A 20,593-nucleotide genomic window follows, 5' to 3' on the forward strand; every position below is an offset into this window, starting at 1 on the left:
CTGTAATCCTAGCACCGAGGAGGCCGACGGGGTTAACCCCTGGAGCTCACTGCCTAGCAGAATGGGGAGTTCCTCCAGGTTCAGGGAGAGACCTTGTCTCAATAGAATAAGGTAGAAAGCCACTCTGGAAAACATTTTAGTGGTGACCTCTGGCTACACACAGAGAGAATATAGCAAAATTGATAAAATAATAAGCATCTAAATCGGTTAGCCAACGTATAGGTGTGTGTAGCCCTTCCATAGATGTCTCTACTTCATGTCTTCTGCATGAGAGATAAGGAACAAACCATTCAGTCACCTTTTCAGTCACCAATTGGATTTGTTTCCTTTCCCTCCAGTTCCTGTCCTCTTCACTCTTTTCAGATAGAGTCAGAACACCTGGTAGTGATGGAAGCCTCTTGAAAGTAAAGCTGTAGACGTCTAGACGTTGCAGAATTCCTCATTTCTACTCACTGTTTCTTTCTACATTTCATAGACTTCAAATCTCAGCCTGAGCCGTCTCCAGTCCTTAGCCAGCTGAGCCAGCGTCAGCAACAGCAGAGCCCGGCAGTCAGTGTTCCTCCTCCTGGTTTGGAGTCCTTTCCTGCCCAGGCCAAACCCCGAGAGTCAGCACCTGGAGATGGTCCTGCTATTGTCAACAGACTTTTGCAGCTTCCCAATATGGCTGTTGAAAACATTGTATCTGCCCACCAACCGCAGCCCAAACACATCAAACTCCCTAAGCGCCGGATACCTCCAGCTTCTAAGGTAGGCATTCCATCATGAATCCTGTCCCAAAGGGTTTATTTCACACTAGCTCAAGTGTTGGAAAACTGAATATTAGACATTGGGATACAGTGTCTTCAAGCATAGCTCATCGTCACTTGGGAGGATTTGGCAATTTCTCGGGCACTGGGCTAATTATTAGAGTGAATTCATGCTGGTAGACAGAGTCTCTTAGTTCAAGTACAGACCCGAGGGTCTAATTGAAAGCACTTTTGTTATTGTGTGTGATATCTCCTGGTTGGGAGGTGTGTGATTACCTCACCAGATAATGCTTTCATCACCACTGTATCCTCATGTACCAACTACCATGACACATCACATTTCCCAACAACGCTACAGCCGTTTATAATATTCATGTGGACATTCCCTGTTTAAAAGGTTCTGTTTCTCTTCTTCCTTTTTCTCAGCATTTGACAGTGCAGTCCACGGAAGCCACTTGCTTGCATCTGTTTGTAAGCCTTGAGACCTGGAGACCCTGCCCTCTATTCCTGACAGAGCTTTGCTTTTCCAGGTTCCCGCTTCAGCAGTGGAAATGCCTGGTTCTGCAGATGTCACAGGATTAAATGTTCAGTTTGGGGCCCTGGAATTTGGATCAGAACCATCACTGTCTGAGTTTGGATCAGCAGCTTCAGCCAGTGAAAATAGTAATGCGATTCCTATCAACTTGTACCCGAAGTCTTTAAGGTACAGAGCTCACAGTTTAGTTGTGACTGAACATAGTCCTTTCTTTGCAAAAGAAAACAAAACAGAGTCTAAGAATCTGGTGAAGACAATTTAATAATGGTTTTGTACAGCTCTCAACATGCTTAGTTTCCCAGATAACGCTGTGGCACGCACTTGTATTAGTCCTGTCTTGTCCCTCCCATTGAAAAATTGTATGTCAGAACTTGTCTCATCTAGATGTGACATGTAACTAGAATCGTGTAAAATGTGGCTTTTGCATCCCTTAGCTTTTACTTAAAAGTTTTCAAAGGTTATCCATACTGTGTGTGGGCTTCTGTTGCCAAGCATTTCACTAGGCAAATGTGGTACATTCAGAGTTGGTAGACATTTAGGTTCTTTTCTTTTTTTGCTTGTGGTGAATCATACTGCTGTGTTACAACGTTCCTGGTAGCAGAACTATTGAGTCATGTCCTAAGCACCTGGAGATGGCCAGACTTGCTTACACAGTATCAGTAGCACACTCCCCAGTGACCCACAGCGCTCCAACACTTCATTTTGATTCAGTGGACTATTTTGCAAATACAGAGATTTGAGATTGTTTTATTAGTTGTCTAGAGGGAAATGCTGATACATTAGATTGTAATGCAACTTTGTAGTTAATGTCACTTTAGAGTGTGATACTGAGTTCCTCTGTAAGGTGAAGCTGTCACATGATGCCAGGGTGCGTCTAACACTGTGTACTCTTTCTCAGTGACCCTTTGAATGCCTCTTTACCAATGACCAGTGCTGTACAGAATTCCACCTACACAACTTCAGTCATTACCTCCTCCAGTCTGACCAGCTCGTCCTTGAGCTCCACTAGTCCAGTGACGACGTCTTCCTCTTATGACCAGAGTTCTGTGCATACCAGGATTGCATACCAAAGCTCTGCCAACCCACCAGATTCAGCTCCAGGCTCTGTTGCTGTAAGTGCTTCTTCTCCCGGGAAGTTAGTGTGAAGTTTGGCAAATTATGCTGTAAAATTTATTTACTAGCCAGACAGTGGTACTGCACGCCTTTAATCCCTGCATTCAGGGGGCAGAGGCAGGCAGTTCTCTGAGTTTGAGGCCAGCCTGGTCTGCAGAGCAAGTTCCAGGACAGCGAAGGTTGAACAGAGAAATCATGTCTCAAAAAAGGAGAGAAAAAAATACATTTAATGCGTGCGTGCGTGCGTACATGCATGTATGCATGCATGCATGCGAGCGAGTGAAATATACATGTGGAAGTTAAGAGAGCATCTTGCAGGAGTTGTTCTCTCTTTACCTTGTGTCCTGGGGACGTAAGTCAGGGCATCAGGCTTGGCAGCTGGTGCCTTTGCTCATGGAGCCATCTTTTTTGGAGCTGAGGACCAAACCCAGGGCCTTGAGCTTGCTAGGCAAGTGCTCTGCCACTGAATTAAATCCTCAACCCCTCACAGAGCCATCTTGCTGGCCCATTGTAGTATTTTGGGGGAAAGGGCTTTCTGTTTATCAAAACAATAATAGTACTTTACTCCCCAGCCTGTGGTACCAGATGTGAACTGTTTCCTGTGGAACAGTCATCAAGTCCAGTCAGAAAAGCATTAGTTATCCCCATAACAGGTTTATCATTATTAACCAGTGGGTTCTTGCTTGGCTGGTCTGAATTATTGTATACAAGGTCCACAGCCAAGTAAGACAGTTGATAGTAACATGTGGAGCCATAGCAATAAGGTCATAGAATCCAGCTCTAATAATATCCATCAACAATAATGAAATTTGCTTGTATTGTTTGGGGTGCTGGGGTTTTTGTTTACTAATCTGTTGCTTCTAAGGATAGCTTGATCGATGAATATTTGATATCACCATTCAAATAATGTGAAGGACCATTTTGTTAAGAGTTGGAGAGAAAAGCAGCAGGGCAGACAATATCGAAGTCTCGTCAGTTGCTGGTAGGCAGACAGAGAAGAAGGAGGGGCAGGGTTGGCAAGCAGCTGTAGACAGGAGTCTCAGGAGGTATGAAGTGCAGCATGTGGAGCTGTGTGGTGGATCTCCTAGAACTGCACTTGCAGACTGTGAGCCACCCTGTGGGTGCTGGGCATCGAATACAGACCCTTTGGAAGAGCAGCCAGCCCCCTTTCTGCTGTGCCTGCTCTCCAGGCCTCTTTGGACATTTTTTATCCTAAAGAGCACATCGGTTTCTGTTCCCGCCTCTCCTGGGGATGGTGTCTGAGCCTCCGGGGCTCTGCTGCTGCCTGCACTGTGGCTGCCTCCCCAGCCTGCGAGGCAAGTGTCCTTTTAGTGTCTCAGTTAGTTCCACCACAGTCGCTGTTCAAGCCAGTCTGTGCCTTCAAAAAAGCCGTGTCTTAAGATCATAGCTTATCTTTTCTTAGAAATATTCCTGGTATGGAAGTTACTCTTTCTTTAGAAAAGAGTTTTACTTTTTTTTAAATTTAGAAATTTTATTTTTGCGTGAGAAATGGAAAGTATCACGATGCAGTTATAATGGGACTTCATCTTTATCAGTTCAACAGCTCGATAGTTGTTTTAGGAGGTGCTTTTAGCCTTGTTACTTCCCTAAGTTCTGAGTCTGGTTTGTGAAATGCCCACTTGTTGTGATCTGTTGAAGTCAGTTGTATTATGAGAGAGAAGAGGCTGCAGACGTTGCTCAGGGTTACGAGCCTTGCTGCTCTTGGACCCACCTCAGGCACATCACAGCCCCTAGCTCTTCTGGTCCCTGAGTGACATGCATTCACAAGGAAAGAGAAAGTCAAATCTTTGAAAACCCAGTTGCTCCTTTGTTAACTGTAGTCCCAATTGTGAGTCAGTCTGGTGATTGTCTGGACATGTCTGTGTGTTAACTCTCTCCATGTCCTTTGTAGAACGGACATGGTGGTGGCCGAAGTCAGCACACAGTAGACGGTAAGTATGTTCTCATTACAACTAGTGGAAAACAGAGAAAGTTTGGCTAACATAATTTGAAAACCACCAATTGATCAGCGGTTAATTCTCCAAAATCTGTACTTGACATTTTCCTTGGAATCCACTTTTTGTTTATTTTTGAGGCTGTCTCACTCATAGCCCCGGCTGACCTGGAGCTTGCCATGTAGACCATGCTGGCCTCGAACTCTAAGAGCTTTGCTTGCCTCTGCCTCCTCTGTGCCAGGATTAAAGATGTGTTACTACCACACCACACCCCAAAACTATTTCTTCTGAGAGGGTGTTTTATTCACTGTGTATCTGGGCTGACCTCGGACTTCCCAGTTAATAAAATGTCAAGTATCTGGGAACCCCAATGTGCATGCCAGACTCCCTTCTTGAGCTGTTCTCACTCTCTTTTCCTGTGAGACTTTTGTAAAGTCAGCTTGGGTTGTGGGGGTGACTTTGGCCTCTTAATCTGGGGTGAGATGCTTCTTGGATGTGTCATCTTCAGAATCAGACACTAAGACTCAGGAGTGTCAAATCACCTCAAACCCACCTTCCCCCGACCCTACCCTTTATTTCCTACCAATTGAACTAGCACCCAACAACATTAAAATATTTAATATTAGTTCAGTCAGTAGAGTGCCTACCTAGCCTATCTGTAGCTCTGAGTTCAATCTCTAGGACCACATCCGACCGAGTGTACTGGCAGAAGCCTGTAATGGTGGCATTTGAAGGCGTGAGAATCAAAAGTTCATGGGTGTGGTGGCATACAGTGTAATTCCATCATTCAGGAGCTGATGGCAGAAGGATCCAGAGTTCAGAGTCATCCTTGCTTACTTAGAAGTTCATGGTTGGCCTGTGCTACATGATACTGTCTCAGAAAGAAATGGAGTTGACCTAGCTGCAGGTCAACCTGTCCCCTGCCCGCTTTCAGCTCCCCTTGTTAGAGCGGAGTGCTTCCTTACAGGGAGTTCTGCACGAGGGAAAAGACAGTGATGTGTTTCCAAGCACATATCTGATTGAGATGTGTGGATGACAGTCAAGCTGAGTCTTTTCCGAAGGTCACCATGTGTGTCCATGTCTCTGCTCTGTGGTTGATTTTCTGAAACACACCCCAAGGAAGTTCCCGCTGTACCTTTGCAAATAGACGTTGGTGTGAATTCTTCCTGCTGGAGAGAGGACAGCCCTTCCTTTCCACATTTCCCTGAGGTGCAGTGCACTCTGGCAGCCCGGGCCTTCACTTCTTTCCAGTGGATGGAAGCGCCCTGAGGAGCTCTTGCCTATCTGCTCTCCAATCTCTTGGGCCATGCTTCTGAAGGGAAATTGTCTCACTACATACACATCAATTTTGGCCCATCTTTCCTGGGGGCTTGTGTCCAGTTCGTGAAAGTGGGATTAATCTGTCCATATCAAGACCGTTTATGATTGGGTCATTTTCGGTTCTTTGTTCAAACTCTTCCTTCCCATCTGGTTATGTAATCCTATCTGTAAGAAATGCAGCTGTCTGGTGACGTGCTTAGGCGAGGCGCTATCCTAGGAAATGTAACGTGTGGTATATCGTATCTGAACGTGAGCAGATAGGGACTGTGTCTCCAGTACTGAGGGTTGCTTCTGAGGCTGAAGGGGTGCGTTTCTTGCAGCTACTACATCCCTGCCAGCTCCAAAGACGACGACAGATGCTCCAGGCCTCCCGTCTGTGGGCTCTCTTCCCAGCACCACCGCGTGCACTGCGCTTCTGCCCTCCTCGTCCCAGCACACTGCCACTCTGCCCTCCTTGTCCCAGTCTGGGGACCTGTCCAGCAGCCCCCTTTCTCAGCTTAGCAGGTATGTGGGGGACAGCAAGAGGAGGAAGGGGATGGGGACGCCATGAACCTCTGGTGGAGTGTGCAGGCTTCAGTTGTAGTCCACTGGCTTGGCCTTTGCTCACATCCAACCTCGCTAACTGCTTCTAATGTTCCTGCTGCGGGAATCCAAACCCTCCTGAGAAGCAGTGGGGCCACATGCAGATACTGGGTGCCTTGCCTGGCTCTAGTCCCTGACCCATGCACTGTCACGTGGAGTAAGAGTGATGTGTGTGTGACTCACCTGTGTCCAGATTCCAGAGATAAATTATTGGAAGAGGTTATGGGAAAAGGAATTGGCATGTTACCCATACCTTGTGGGTCTTTGATCCATTTAGTTCAGAGCAAACGTGGTTGATTCGAACTCTGGATCTGATTGGAATTTAAGCTGGACTCTTAGGTGTGGGCCACACATAGACCCTCATGTGACTCAGTCTTCTGAGCTCTCTAGTATAGTCAAACAAGGTGATGATTTATTGAAGCCAGGATGTATCAGATGTCACGGTGTATGGCCCTGTGGATCATTTTTGACCACAAGGAGGACTTGCCACAGGATTCTAAGGGCATGAAGTGCGATGCCCAGCCAGGCATCCTCAGGGATAGGATTGACTTTGATTATATCCTGTCAAACCAGGTAGGTCTTGCTTCTGTGGAAAACTCCGTTGTTTGGACATGTGGCTCTCTATTTTCTTTTCTAGCTCCCTCTCCAGCCACCAGAACAGCTTGCCCTCTGCACACGCAGCACGTCCCGCAAGCACGCCACACGCTGTAAGTACCCAGCCGTGCTGCACAGTCCCCCCCGACCGCTGTGAGTCGTGGGCAGAGTGGTTCATCAGATCTCAGATGACCCAGGGCCTCATAGTTCATTGCCTTGGACTCCTGGGCTTTTTCTCGAGGTGTCAGGGTTTGCTTGCCTTCAGGGACTTGGCGTGTGCTCTTTCCTTACAGGACACGACTAGTCGGCAGGGACAGTTTGGTTTCTTGCGGATTTTTCTTATTTTACACTTTATTTATTTATGTTCTTCTTGGTCGAAGAATAGGTTTGTTTCTAATTTCTGTCTGCAGGAAACGTATTGTTCTGCTTCTTGGCCTAAAAGATTATTAAGTTGCATTCCATTGTGTATGAATGTCATTGGGACTTCGCTAGTGTTAGTGATTAGTTGTCTTGTTGACTGACAGCTTAGAGACAAACAGTTTGAGGAATGATGTTTTCAGAAGATCAAGAAATCCAGGCTAGGAGAGTTTCAAAGTGGAGGGGTCAGCTAGGGAATGCCCTTAAGTGTTTGCTCACATTTGTGTGTGTGCACGGTGTGTATATATATGCCTGTTTCCCACAGAGATCAGGAAGAGGCTATTAAATTCCCTGCATTTAGAGCTACAGATGATTGAGACACCAGGTGTGTGCTAGGGACCAAATCTAGGTCCTCTGTAAGAGTAGCCAGTGCTTTTAACCACCGAACCGCCTCTGTCGCTCAGTCTTGTTAGTTGTGTGTGTGCATCTGTGTGTGACTGCAGGTAGCCATAGAGTCTAGAAACGGGATTGGATCCCCTGGAGTTGGTGTAACAGTTGGTCGTGAGCCTTCTGGTACAGGGCTTGGAACAAAACTCTGCAAGAGCTGTACATATTCTTGACCACTGTGCCATCTCTCCAGTACCCTATAAGTAGTTTGGTTTTGTTGTAAGTGTATTCAGATACATCTCTTCTCTCTGTCTCCAAAAGCAGATTCTCAATATCTTGTCTTGCAGAGCAAAGTACCCTTTCCATGGGGCTAGTTACACCTCTGCTTGCTATTTTTGTGGTACTGGGGTAGAAGCAGGGACACTCGCCTTCTAGAAGAGCTGTCTGTGCTCTTAACCACTGGGGTTTATGTTTGAGACAGTCTCAAACTGGTCTGGACTCACTATGTAGACCATACTGGCCTGGAACTCCCAGAGATCCACCTGCCTCTGTCTCTGAGGTACTGGGAATAAAGATGTGTGTCATCATGACCAGCCTCCAGCCCAGTTTTAGTCGTCTTGGTGTTCACTTTGAGTCCTGGTGGCTGAATCTGGCCCTATAGCGAGAGGCTACACTTCCCCCAAGACAGAGTGACTCACCGCCCTGTAGTCACCGAGTGCTGGTATTGCCCACTGCCTGGGAGAGTCCATCTTCTTGCTGTGAAATCCACACGTCTCGGCTTTTGTTTTGCCAGCATGCCAGTGTGGAGAGCACCCCGTCATCAGCCACCTTCTCAACAGCAGCAACCTCTGCCCCAAGTGCCCCATCCTCAGGGGTCGTCTTGCCTGGAAGCAGCCTGTGCCTGGGTGGGACCACTGTGAGCGTGCCCAGCAACAGTACCAGGGCCACAGCCTTGGTGACCTCAGGTGTGTACTCCAAGCCCCTTACCTGCCCCCTCAACAGTGATCTTCTAGACCTCTGCCTATACCCCCAAACAGCTGAGCCACCCCATGGTGAAGTGAGTGATTTTTCCTCTTTGTAGGCAAAGCGCCCCCAAACCTGCCTCAAGGGGTGCCTCCTCTGCTACACAATCAGTACCTCGTGGGCCCTGGAGGACTGCTTCCTGCTTACCCGGTGAGCACATAGAACTGGTTGGCTCAGGCGCTGGTACCTTGCAGGACCTGGTAAGGGGTTGTGAGTTAGGCCAGAGCTGCCCACCTGAGGCAGCTCATCTCTCTGTCTCTGTCCACCTAATACCTGATGTGTCTTCCTCCTTCTAGACTCTACATAGACAGGATCTTTTCCTATAGCACCTGACCCAGGTCCCATTCTTGAGTGTGTCTGTTTTGGCCCCCGAGATGGCTTTGGTGTGGTCCCTAACGTGTCGCTGATTCTCCCGCAGATCTACAGCTATGATGAGCTCCAGATGCTGCAGTCACGGCTGCCAATGGTGAGTAGGAGAGTGGCTCTGTGGACCTGGGCAGCACACTCAGGGCTCCTCCTTTCCTTGCTTGACTGTCACTGTGTGTGGCCTGCGGGACCTCAGCCATGGGACTCCCCCATAGCACTTTTGAGAAGCTATGTCTGGGGGTGCTGTGCTTGGTTTGAGCATGTCTTTTGGCAGATAAGGGAGCTGTGCTTATCCTGGGGAAATTTGAGACTTTAGACAAGAGCACATGTAAGCCATGCCCCGAACCCAATCTAGTCCCTTATTTTCCTGTTCCATTTTGTGGTGGAGCACACCCCTTTAATCCCAGCACTAGGGAGGCAGAGGCAGGAAGATTTCTGATTTCAAGGCCAGCCTGGTCTACAGAATGAGTTCCAGGCAGCCAGGACTGTTATACAGAGAAACCCTATGAACAGCTGAACATGGAGGTACATTCCTGTAATCCCAGCATTCGGCTGAGTTTGAGTTCAAGACCAGCCTAGTCTACATGCTATGCCCCTGTCTCAGAACAAACAAACAAACATCACGTGCGAGTTGCACTTAGAAATTGAATCCTGTCTTCATCTCAGGACACCAGGACTCCTTTGGGCTGTAGTGGCCAATGGCCACACTCACAATGCCCTTCTGCTTGTAGGGAACAACGGGCAGGAGTTGGCTGATTTCGTATCACAGTGCCATTACAAGAATGCTGGCCCTTTGCTGTTGGCCTCACTGCCGGCCAGGGTCGCCTGTTCTGACTCCGGGTCTAGAGATAAAAGAATGGGTCTTGTGGCGAAGCCACAGTGATAAGCAGGGAAACCCGGAATGGGCCCTCAGGCAGCAGGATTGCCCTCTGCGTAGCTGGGCTCAGCTTGGTATTTTCTAGGGCATCAGTCAGTGACAGGCATAGATTGTGGCCTTTCATGTTCCTCAGAGGAAGAGACTTCTCCCCAAGTGTAGGCGCACATTTGTGGACCTCCATGTGAGTTCCTGGAGCATGTGAGCAGCCAGTTCCCTTGACCTTTGAACTGTCTCTCCAGCCCTTCCTTTTTCTTTTAAAAAGTCCTATCTTAGAGGACATCTCCAGTGAGCCCACAGTGGAAACAGCTTTCAAGTTTTCCTTGGATCCTATTTTAGGCTTCCTTTTGGGACTAAACCTCTCCCTGCCTTTGGATTTCCTCCTCTTATGTGAAAAGGGCTCCCCCTTCTGGGTGTCCTCCCCACCATTTCCTGTGCCTTTTGGAATTCTAGCTGAGAATTGCATGGTTTTCCTGGAGCTTACCCAGGCTTGGTGCGCGTGCCGTCCCCAGCAGCGATGCTCTTGTGTGGTGTGACCTCACCTCAGGACTAGGGCAGCCCAGAACCCTGGGTGGTACCGGCCAGGGAAGCATTTCTTCATCCATAGAGCACAACCTTCTTAGCCTTTTCAGCTGACATTCTTGAGTTTGACTCTGGGCAGCGTCATTGTTGTTGGAGCTAAATGAATTGGGAGAGCCTAGACCTGGGTTTCTGTACCCACCTAGCACTGCTCCCTGTCCCCCTGTAAGCCTTCCAGGCTTTCCTCCTCTGCCTTTCCAGTGGCTGTTCATTTAGAGTCTCACAGTAAAGACCAGTAGAGTTGGTTTGGTGCATAGCATTTACCAGGTCTCCATATGTGGTGTCAAAAGTCGTGTGAGATTGCCTCTGTCTGACAAGCATTAGGGTTTGCAGTCTGCCTACATGTTGTCAGCTGAAGCAGGGGTTCCGGGCTGTGCACACTTGAGGGTATTGTCACACCTGCAGCTCTCTGGGACAGCTGCCTGTCACGGGCACTCTGCGTGTGGCATCCCCCAGAGTGCCCATGCTTGTTGGGCCTGCTGGATCTGCTCTCTGAGGGTGGGTGAGACCATTTGCTCAGGGAGTCTCCTTGGTCTTTTCTAGGATTACTATGGAATTCCCTTTGCAGCACCCACAGCCCTTGCCAGCCGAGATGGGAGTTTAGCTAATAATCCGTATTCAGGTTAGTTGGCTCAGTGGGCAAGAGTGGGAGGTGATGGGCTGGCCCGTGGCTAGTCCTAGGAGGCCAGAAGGTGGATGCAGAAGGGCTGGGGTGCTTGAAGGTGTGAGTGTGAGCTGGCAGTTAGACCTATTCCTGTTTGTAACAGCCAGCCTGGCCTTGCCCTGGATATGAGGTTTGGTTTTCTTCTAGGTGATGTCACTAAGTTTGGCCGAGGAGACTCTGCATCCCCTGCTCCTCCAGCAACACCAGCTCAGGCACAGCAGGGCCAGTCTCAGACCCACCACACAGCACAGCAGCCCTTTCTGAATCCTGCTCTGCCACCTGGCTACAGCTATACCGGCCTCCCCTACTACACAGGCGTGCCCAGTGCCTTCCAGTATGGGCCCACTATGTTTGTGAGTATTTCTGCAGATGGTTCCCAGGGCTGTGGGCTCCTCCAAGCTTGAAACCCTGGCCATGTTTTCCAGCTGCCTTTAGGTCCATCATGGATTCCACTTAGGAAAATCCTGGGCCTCTTGGTTATGACTTGGTTTTGCTGTAGGCTCTGGCCCAGACTGCCTGATCTCCTCTTTGTCTTATTCTTACACTCCAACCTCACCTGCTCGTCCCACTAGGTCCCGCCAACCTCGGCGAAGCAGCATGGCGTGACCCTCAGCACTCCCCCTACCCCGTTTCAGCAGGCCAGTGGCTATGGGCAGCATACTTACAGCACAGGTAAAGGCGGGCCCTGCACTGAGAGGCCCAGGGTAGGCCAGGCTTGCTTGGCCCACACATGTCTCTTGTGTCCTGCCATGCAGGTTATGACGATTTGACCCAGGGGACGGCAGCAGGAGACTACACCAAGGGCGGCTATGGGGGATCATCACAGGCACCCAACAAGTCGGCTGGATCCGGGCCTGGTAAAGGTAGTATCAGCCCCTCTCCAGGACTAGAACCTGGAGTGACTGTCCCCTGTCTGGCTGAGGCAGGGCTACCCGGGGTCTCTGAAACTGGCCTGAATGCCAGGGGAACAACTGTTTTTGCCCTTAGGAGTATCAGTGTCTTCAGGCACCACTGGCCTCCCGGATATGACTGGTTCTGTCTACAACAAGACACAGGTGAGGAGGGGGGTGTACAGGGGTGGGCAGGTGGAGGGGGGTCTAGTTCACTCTGCCCTTCTCATTGTCACCTCTGTCCCGCAGACGTTTGACAAGCAGGGATTTCACGCAGGGACACCCCCGCCTTTCAGCCTGCCCTCTGCCCTGGGCTCCACTGGGCCCCTGGCCCCTGGCGCGGCCCCCGGCTATGCACCTGCACCCTTCCTGCACATCATGCCGGCCCACCAGCAGCCTCACTCCCAGCTGCTGCACCACCACCTCCCGCAGGACACCCCCCCGGTGAGCACAGCGATGGAGGCAGCCTCCTTGCCATGGGCCTGGGGTTCTGTGCCGGCCTTTATAGCCCTTTCTCCTCTTCCTCCTCAGAGTGGCTCTGGTCAGCGCAGCCAGCCCAGCTCCCTGCAGCCCAAGTCTCAAGCCTCCAAACCCACCTATGGCAACTCTCCGTACTGGACAAACTAGACCCTGAGAAAAAGAGGGTGGGCTCTTGGGCAGGAGAGCACACATGGAGCACATTTCTGGGAACCCGGTGCCCTTTCCTAGAATTCTGAGACGTAACTGTCAGCTGAGCCTCTGTGGGAAGCCTGCCTCCCAGACCCACTATTGTATGTAATGTATTTATGTATGTATTTGTAAATGTGATAGAAGCCTGGAGGAGCTGGGGTGTGTCTACCAGGTAGCATAAAAGTGTGCTCTCCCCATCTGGACACCCTCGATGTAGCCAAGGAAGCAAGCCCCACCCCCGCCCCTCTGCCTTCAGGCCTTGCACGTGGCTCCCAGCTCAGCGGGCTGCTTGTGTGCCATTGAAGGACTGGTGGTAGGGATTGGGGTCAGGTACCAATGAAGAATCACGACTCTTCTTTATCTCATTCCCTGTGAACCATTGTGTTTCTCTCCTCTGTAATGCTTCATACTTGGTTTTGAGCAACTGATCCTCTTGTCATTTGTCATGGCCCCCCTCCAACAAATCTGAATCTGGGAAGAGCAGAGATGACCCTATCCAGCATACACCTGTCTGCCTGAGCAGCAAGGCCGCCTGCTTCTGGTCTGCTGCCCCAGGGGCTTGCCTTTGACCAACCATCTAAAAAAGAATCCCAACTGGGTCTCAGAGATGTTCAGCCAGTCAGCTCCCGTGTAAAGAAATCCAAGATCTGCTTCTATCTCAGTGAAAGCCTGTCTCCAAACAAAGGCTCCTCTATCTATACCAGTTGTCCTGAACCAGGCAGGCAACTGTTTCAGGGTTTTCTCTCACCCAAACTCCACCTAATAAAGTTCTGAGAGCATGCTGGGTCTCTGCATTCTGTGACTAAAGATGGTTTGGGAGAGTCACTGGACCTCCCAGGGATGGCCACTTGAATTGCTGTCTCCTTCTGCGCTGCTTCTTCAGGCTGTACTCATGAAAGCTAATGTGCCTTTTCTGGCCACCTTAGTAAGACCTGGGACCCGCGGCCATCTTTTGTATGGTCCAGAGAGCAGGAGTTTCAGGGTAGTGCTGTCCAAATCCCAAGTGACCTGGAAGGAAGCCACGTGCCAGGGCTCAAGGTCCCAGAGCTGTGTGTGCCTGTCCTGTGCTTTCACTGTGAGATAGGCAACTGTTGAGTCAGGGATTCGGGACAGACGATGCTCAGTATCCTGAAGTGTCATAGCTCTATTTCAGACTAGGCTAAGTGAAACGCCTGAGGTAGGCTGGGTAGCGGGCATGCCCCTGTAATCCCAGGACCTAGGCAGCGTCAGGGGGATTAGTGAGTTTGAAGTGGGCCATGTCTACTTAAATGGGACCATCTTTGAAGTCTGGAGGATTTGGGGGCCACAGTGACAGACATCATTACAGCCAGGAGCAGTGGTCAGCCATCAGACACCTGTTAGCTGTCGCCCATAGCTTAGGCTCCTGGCCTGCTCATGTTGTGTCTCCTGTGACAGCCCTTGTCCCTCGGCCTCCTGAACGAGGGACTGAGCATGCTGCTGCCTGACTCGGTCCCTCGCTTCGTTCTATTCCAACAATGAACACACAGTGTTTGCCCAGGGAGGATGGCAACACCCTTCAGGCCAGTTCAACAAAGGCCTTGACTTGAAGAATCTCAAAAGAGCTTATTGACTGAAGGTAGTTAGTGGAGCCCAAGTTCTAACTATTTGGCAGAGACCTGTCAGGGTGACAGTGAGGTGTATTTTTTTAACATGGGGGGAAGGGCGATGACCCATGGGGAAGTAGCAATACAGGTATATTTTATTTCACATTTTTATTAGTAGACAGATGGGCATAAAAAGACAAAATCAATCACTAAGGGGGAGTCAACACAAAATGCATCGGATAAACTTTTCTCATAAGTTAAACTGAAAATCCATCTACAATTTTAGCTAAGAAAACTATTAAAGTCAGGTGTGTCCGCTGGTTTCAGTTGAATTGCATCTGCATCTTTTTAGTTGTAAATGTAAACCTTGTGTATCAGGGCGGGAGGGAGGGTACTTACTTTTCCAAGAGAGCTGTGCACTTCCCTTCCAATGGACAGGATCAAACATAAGGGAACCAGCAAATAATGGCCAGGAGAGGGCCAAGAGGAGACTACACAAGTAGATAGTGTGGCTAAGAGAATTCTGGAATGATGAGAGACGTGGGGAGACTTTGAGAAGCGACAACAGCATCATGATACTACACACTTTGTCCACTCAGCCTGAGGATACATGAAGTAAAGAGCACTCGGTGAGGCGGGGGTAGACTAAAACCTTGTTCTTTCCAACTGTACTCAGAAGGTTCTACCTGCAGCCGAGACCTCCATCTACTCTCAAGAGAAAAAGCACTCAAGTGGTTTTCCACAGGGCATGTTCTCAAAGTCTGTGACCACCAACTGTTGCCAGTCAACATGGCCTTTGGAACTGCCTGCACAGCGTCGATTTCAAACCTGGCCTTCAACAGCAATGTCAACAGGCTACGAGGCCCACCTCAACTTGCCTCTCTGGCTCCCTGAGTCAACCTGCGACACAGGCCAGCAGGGCACCTCCCACAATGCCAAGGTGTCTAGCATGTCCAGGTGTGAGATCCTTCAGCATGAAAGGCTTATGTTTAGGGTGCCAAGAGAATAAGATCAAACTACTAGCTGTAAACTTTGGGGGTGGACGCAGGGGGAGGAAGATGGGCGCTATGACAGGATCTGGCTCCAGGTTTGCAGGCAATGGAGCATTGAGGGGACACCAAGCTGGTGCCTCTAGGAGTTTTTCCTCCTTCCTCTGGTCCACACAGCACAGCAGCTGTGTTCCTGAGTCACTAGATGCACGTACAGCCCTGGGCCCATGGAGATTAATATGAGTTATTTCAGGACCAGACTCAACATTCTCATTTAATAACAGACCAAACTTTAGAGGCCAGAGAACTGCTGGGAAATAGCATTCATTCAGGAGCGTTTGAAGAGTGACTGAAAACCCTGAGATCAGAAAGGAGGAGGAAGCACGGAAGGCAGGGCTGCCTACTGGACAGTGGAGGATCCGTCCTCCCTCCTCCCCAGTTCCTGTCTGCCCTTTGGTTTCTTTCTGAGCTGTGATCTGAAGGTAAGAACTGACACTGGCTTGAGGATCTTAACAATCCTATCCTTCTGAAAACTGGCTTCACATCATAGCAGTTTGATACACCAGGAACAGAAATCTCATTTCAAACGTGAAGTCCCTGGCTGGTGAAGGCTGGAGCTCAATCTTGGCTCAAATCTGGGAAACAGTTGCAACAGCTACCTACTGGAAATGCCTGCAGTCACTGGGGCCCCGCCCAACAGAGGCCCAGGGAAGCGCCATGGCCAAAGCACACTGAGAGGAAAAAAACCTCCAGATCACATCCAAGTGGCACACAGCCACACTGATCACTACCAGTATAAGCAGCTCAATGAAAACCAAAATCTTAACACATGCACCTAGGATTAATACTGAATAATTCAAAGTGGCTACTTCAATGAACAAACAAAACTTGGTGTGAGAGTGTCTGCGATGCTGGCTCTCCGACAGTGGCCACTAGCACTTTTCACTTTTCCCCGCGGCGGCGGCAACCAAACTGGTGTAATTTTATAATTTTTAGTTCTTTGTTTTCACCCCTAAAAATCCACACACACTAACCTCCACTTCCCCCCTACTTGCCCCACTCATTGGTAGAAAAAGTTACCCTACCTTTAAAATAAATAGCAACCAAGTGCTCAGTTCTATGTAAAGTATGAATATTTATTTCAGGCTTTAGATCCCAATCGATTCCAAAAAACAAAATCTGATTTCTCTCCTCAGAGTAGCTGTAGCCTCCATGTTGGGACGATGTCACAGAGGCAGAAGCAGCACATTTCATCAGGCTTAGCAAGAGTAAGTCCCTGATGCCCACCGCATCCCAGCCTTAGGAAGGGAAAGAAACAAAATTCACCACCACGGGGCTGAACAAATGCACACGCACTAATGGAAAGGAGCAGCTAAACCTTGGCAAATTGGCTTTTTTTTTTTTTTTTAAAGTTTGTTTTGTGGGTTTTTTTGGTTTTTTTTTTGTTTGTTTTTTGTTTTTTTTGGTTTTGTGTTTTTTTTCCCCCATTTTCTTTTGCTACCCAATATATGCAGCACTTGTGGACTCCCAGTGGGTTCCCAGCTTTAAACACATTAATGTCTTAAACAGACTAATCTTCGAGAATCTAAAAACAGACGAACGTGTTTTGCTGTGAACATTCTGCAGAGATGAAGTGAGGTGGGAGTTTGAAGGGTGGTGGCTGTTTTTGTTTTTTAAAAAAGAATCAATACAGTGATGAGAGCGTCAAGAACGCAAGAATTCAGACATTCCGTGGAGGGTACTTCCTCTCCAGTAAGGTCCATAAAAAGGAGCAAACTGAGATCCGCAGGGGAGTCAGCAGGAGCTGTGTGTTTCCCCACCCCATGAGTAAGTTTTTGCTGAGGGGCCACCATAGATCCCCACTTGCTCCCCTCCCTTTGGCCTGAGACGTCAGGGCAGTACAGGGGCACTGAAGGAACATGTCACGACTCCTCATTCCCAGAATCATCATCATCATAACAGTCGGCATCTTCTTCCTCCTCGTCTTCATCATCAATGTCGTCGTCATACAAGTCGTCATAGAGCAAATCTGAGCTGTTGTCATTGGAAGGCACTTTAGTTTTGATGCAGTACTCTGCCAGGGTTGTGGGGACCTTCACTCCATCCTTTTCTGCTTCAGCCTTAGTGGCCGAGACCTGTTTCCTGAACAGAGGACAACACAAAATGGTTTGTGGAAGTCTACTTTGGTTTTGTTTTGAGAGGGCTTCACTAACCCACACTAGCCTTCAACTGGCCTCTTGTCCTTAAACCTTCTTAGGCTGGGATTATGAGCAAAAGCCATCGTACTTGGCTTCGGCCTCAGTCTTGAAGACAGACTCACCCTCCAAACTCCAGACAGAGAACAGATGCCTGCACCACATAAAGGCTCTCAGCTCTCAGGTGCCGTCCTGAGGGTCCTAGTTTAACACTTCAGCCTTGCTCGAGACAAAAACCTCCTGCTGACTGCTGCATGGCTCAGGTTAACTACCCACAGCGTTTGGAAATTCTGTCTTTGCCTCCCATCTCCTGCTCAGGGATCAGGGATTACACATCCACTGCTGGCCTTTTCTGTGGGTTCTGAATTAGGGTCAAGCTTACAGGGGGGTGCTAGGAATCAAACCCAGGACACGCAGCAAACATGCTGCCACTGAGCTAGAGGCCCAGCACATTGTTAATGCCTTGAATGCACGAAGCCGGTCACTCTGGACTTTTCCCCCTTGGCTTCTAAGGTTCCCCCATATCACTAAGTCTCATTGTTTTGGAGTGCTGGGGATCGAATCCAGGGAGTCACACCTTCACATAATCCTACTTATACCTACTGGGCATTTCCACCTTTCTTGACTGCCTGGCTCCTATCAGAGTGTGACTTTCATAAGAGCAGGTGCCCTGTCTCCCTCAGTCTTTTCCATTATCTAGTGATGGCTTGGCAGATAACAGGCATGCATCGAGTGTCGACTAAGTGTAGAATAGTCTCTTTCCCAAAGTACAAACCAAAGTCATCAAGCTGGGGAGAGGGGACTGGAGAAACGGAAAACGTAAGAACACCACTTCCTGAAGCTTTAGCTGCCAGACTTTGCACATGGATGTTCCTGTAGCTTCTCTAGGTCTTTACCATTTACAATTCTTGATACAAATAATCTCCCACAGTGGCTGACCACTAAAAACAAGCAGGGCGCAGTGATGGACTGGGGAGGCAGAGGCTGGATCTCTGTGTTCAAGGCTAGCCTGGTTTAAATGCCTTCCCCCCAGGACAAACAAAACCACTACAGTTTATACTGCTCTCCAGTGAGTTTATTTTTTTGTGGTTTCTGTTCTGGGTTCTCTTTCAATAGCTCAGTTCAGTAGGCTCCTACTCCATAGATCGGGAGCCTGTCCTAAAGTCACATGGTCTGACTCACCTAATGATCTCAGCGTACTCCTTGTCTTTTCCTTTACTGTCTCTCCATTTCCTGAACATGACTGAGGCGTCCACGTTGGCTGGAGAAAAGGTGTTGGGCTCATTAAGCAGTGAGATTACACTTAACAGGATAGTCCTGAAAAGGAGAGAAGAATCCACTGTGAATCCCATGTTCAGAAAGTACAGGTTTTTACAGACAGTTTTAAAGTTTTTCTATTAAAATATTTGATACAAATTTGCGGTTATAGTTGATGACTTCTGAAAAATGATGATACAATGGCAGTGGGCTGAGGTGGCCCGGCAGGTAAAGGTGCTGCCACCAAGCCTGGTGACCGACTTTGAAAGCCAGGATGAACATGAGGAGAAGAGAACCAAGTACCACAAGTTGTCCTCACGCTTCCGCTTAGATGCCATACACACACACACAGTAAATATGATTTTAAAGAAATTCTAAGGACCAGAAAGAAGCCATTACTATAGCTGTCAGAACTCCAGATAGGCAGCCTGCCAGCGGACCTCCCCCCGTCTCAGTGCCCCCAAACCCTGACACTATCCCCAACACACCCCTCCTTCTCCCCATGGCCTTGTCCCAGCCCCCAACACAAGGAAAGAGTGACTCCCCTCCTGGATCAAAGGCCATGCAGACCACCAGAACTCCAGCCCCCAACTCAGGTGGAGACCCCCTGCTCCATAAGAGACCAGAATTTTCCAGACAGGGTTTCTCTGTGTAGCTTTGGAGCCTGTACTGGAACTCCCTCTGTAGACCAGGCTGGCCTTGAACTCAGAGATCCTCCACCTGCCTCTGCCTCCCGAGTGCTGGGATTAAAGGCATAGGCCACCACCCAGCTCTACTAGACTTTCAAAGAGAAGCTAATACCAATACTCCTCAAATTATTCCACAAAATAGAAACAGAAGGAACATTGCCCAATTCATTTTATGAGGCCACAGTCACCCTGATTCCCAAACTACACAAAGATTTAACAAAGAAAATGAACTACAAACCAATTTCTTTCATGAACATAGATGTAAAAATACTCAATAAAATAATCACAACTTCCCACCCCCAAAGCTGGACATTGGTGGCATACACCTTTAATCCCAGCATTTGGGAGGTAAAGCAGGCAGATCTCTGTAGACCAATTTGGTCTACAGAGTGAATTTCAGGACAGCTAGGGCTACACAGGGAAACCCTGTCTCAAAAAAACGAAACAAAAACAAAACAAAACAAACAAAAAAAAAAACCAACCCACAAACCGAATCCAAGAATACATTAGAAAGATCATCCACCATGACTAAATAGGCTTCATCCCAGAGATGCAGGGAAGGTTCAGCATTAGAAAATCTGTCAGTGTGACCCACCATATAAACAAACTGAATGAAAAAAGCCACATGATCATCTTTAGATGCTGAAGAAGCCTTCAACAAAGTCCAACTCCCCTTCATGATAAAGGTTTTGGAGACATCAGGGATACAAGGACACACCTAAACATAATAAACGCAATATAAAGCAAGCTGATTGCCAGCATCAATTAAATGGAGAGAAACTCAAAGAAATTCCAGTAAAATCAGGAACAAGACAAGGGTGTCTACTCTCTCCCTATCTATTCAATATAGTGCTTGAACTTCTAACGAGAACAATAAAACAACTGAAGGAGATCAATGGGGATACAAATTGGAAAGGAAGAGGTCAATGTATCATTATCTGCAGATGATATGACAGTATACATAAGTGATCCCAAAAATTCTACCAGGGAACTCCTACAGCTGATACACACCTTCAGTGAAAGTGGCTGGATACAGATTAACTCACAAAACTCAGTAGCCCTCCTACACACAAATGACAAACAGGCTGAGAAAGAAATCAGGGGAACAACACCCTTCACAATAGCCACAAATAATATAAAATATCTTGAGGTAACTCCAACCAAGCAAGTGAAAGACTTGTATGATAAAAAAAAAACTTCAAGTCACTGAAGAAAGAAATTGAAGAAGATACCAGGAGATGGAA

General features: G+C 48.4%; 2 protein-coding genes and 1 non-coding gene across 6 annotated transcripts in view; 2 read left to right on the forward strand and 1 right to left on the reverse strand.

The window, feature by feature from the left end:
- Nucleotides 1-13,435, forward strand: part of Ubap2 (ubiquitin associated protein 2) — an 89,007-nt gene extending 75,572 nt beyond the window's left edge. For all 3 annotated transcript variants that reach the window (XM_052718468.1, XM_052718470.1, XM_052718469.1), the window contains 16 exons: nt 476-747; nt 1,277-1,449; nt 2,180-2,393; nt 4,307-4,346; nt 5,990-6,173; nt 6,889-6,958; nt 8,383-8,554; nt 8,671-8,762; nt 9,031-9,078; nt 10,975-11,053; nt 11,243-11,448; nt 11,668-11,767; nt 11,851-11,958; nt 12,083-12,150; nt 12,235-12,429; nt 12,517-13,435. In XM_052718468.1, coding sequence (XP_052574428.1) covers nt 476-747; nt 1,277-1,449; nt 2,180-2,393; nt 4,307-4,346; nt 5,990-6,173; nt 6,889-6,958; nt 8,383-8,554; nt 8,671-8,762; nt 9,031-9,078; nt 10,975-11,053; nt 11,243-11,448; nt 11,668-11,767; nt 11,851-11,958; nt 12,083-12,150; nt 12,235-12,429; nt 12,517-12,612 — 2,117 coding nt within the window. In that variant the 3' untranslated portion in view covers nt 12,613-13,435. The remainder of the gene's footprint in view (nt 1-475; nt 748-1,276; nt 1,450-2,179; nt 2,394-4,306; nt 4,347-5,989; nt 6,174-6,888; nt 6,959-8,382; nt 8,555-8,670; nt 8,763-9,030; nt 9,079-10,974; nt 11,054-11,242; nt 11,449-11,667; nt 11,768-11,850; nt 11,959-12,082; nt 12,151-12,234; nt 12,430-12,516) is intronic.
- LOC128098100 (small nucleolar RNA SNORD121A) lies at nt 5,330-5,408 on the forward strand. The gene has a single exon (XR_008214127.1). It is a non-coding gene; the product is annotated as a small nucleolar RNA SNORD121A (small nucleolar RNA).
- Nucleotides 13,436-16,319: 2,884 nt separating the features above from the next.
- The window catches only part of Ube2r2 (ubiquitin conjugating enzyme E2 R2), an 85,995-nt gene continuing 81,721 nt past the window's right edge, over nt 16,320-20,593 (reverse strand). For both annotated transcript variants that reach the window (XM_052718472.1, XM_052718471.1), the window contains 2 exons: nt 18,586-18,720; nt 16,320-17,350 (listed from right to left, as the gene is read on the reverse strand). In XM_052718472.1, the coding sequence (XP_052574432.1) occupies nt 17,131-17,350; nt 18,586-18,720 (355 nt within the window). In that variant the 3' untranslated portion in view covers nt 16,320-17,130. The remainder of the gene's footprint in view (nt 17,351-18,585; nt 18,721-20,593) is intronic.

This window comes from Peromyscus californicus, unplaced genomic scaffold (assembly GCF_007827085.1).
Source record: "Peromyscus californicus insignis strain IS unplaced genomic scaffold, ASM782708v3 Scaffold_5__1_contigs__length_169319896, whole genome shotgun sequence".
NCBI classification, from domain to species: domain Eukaryota; kingdom Metazoa; phylum Chordata; class Mammalia; order Rodentia; family Cricetidae; genus Peromyscus; species Peromyscus californicus.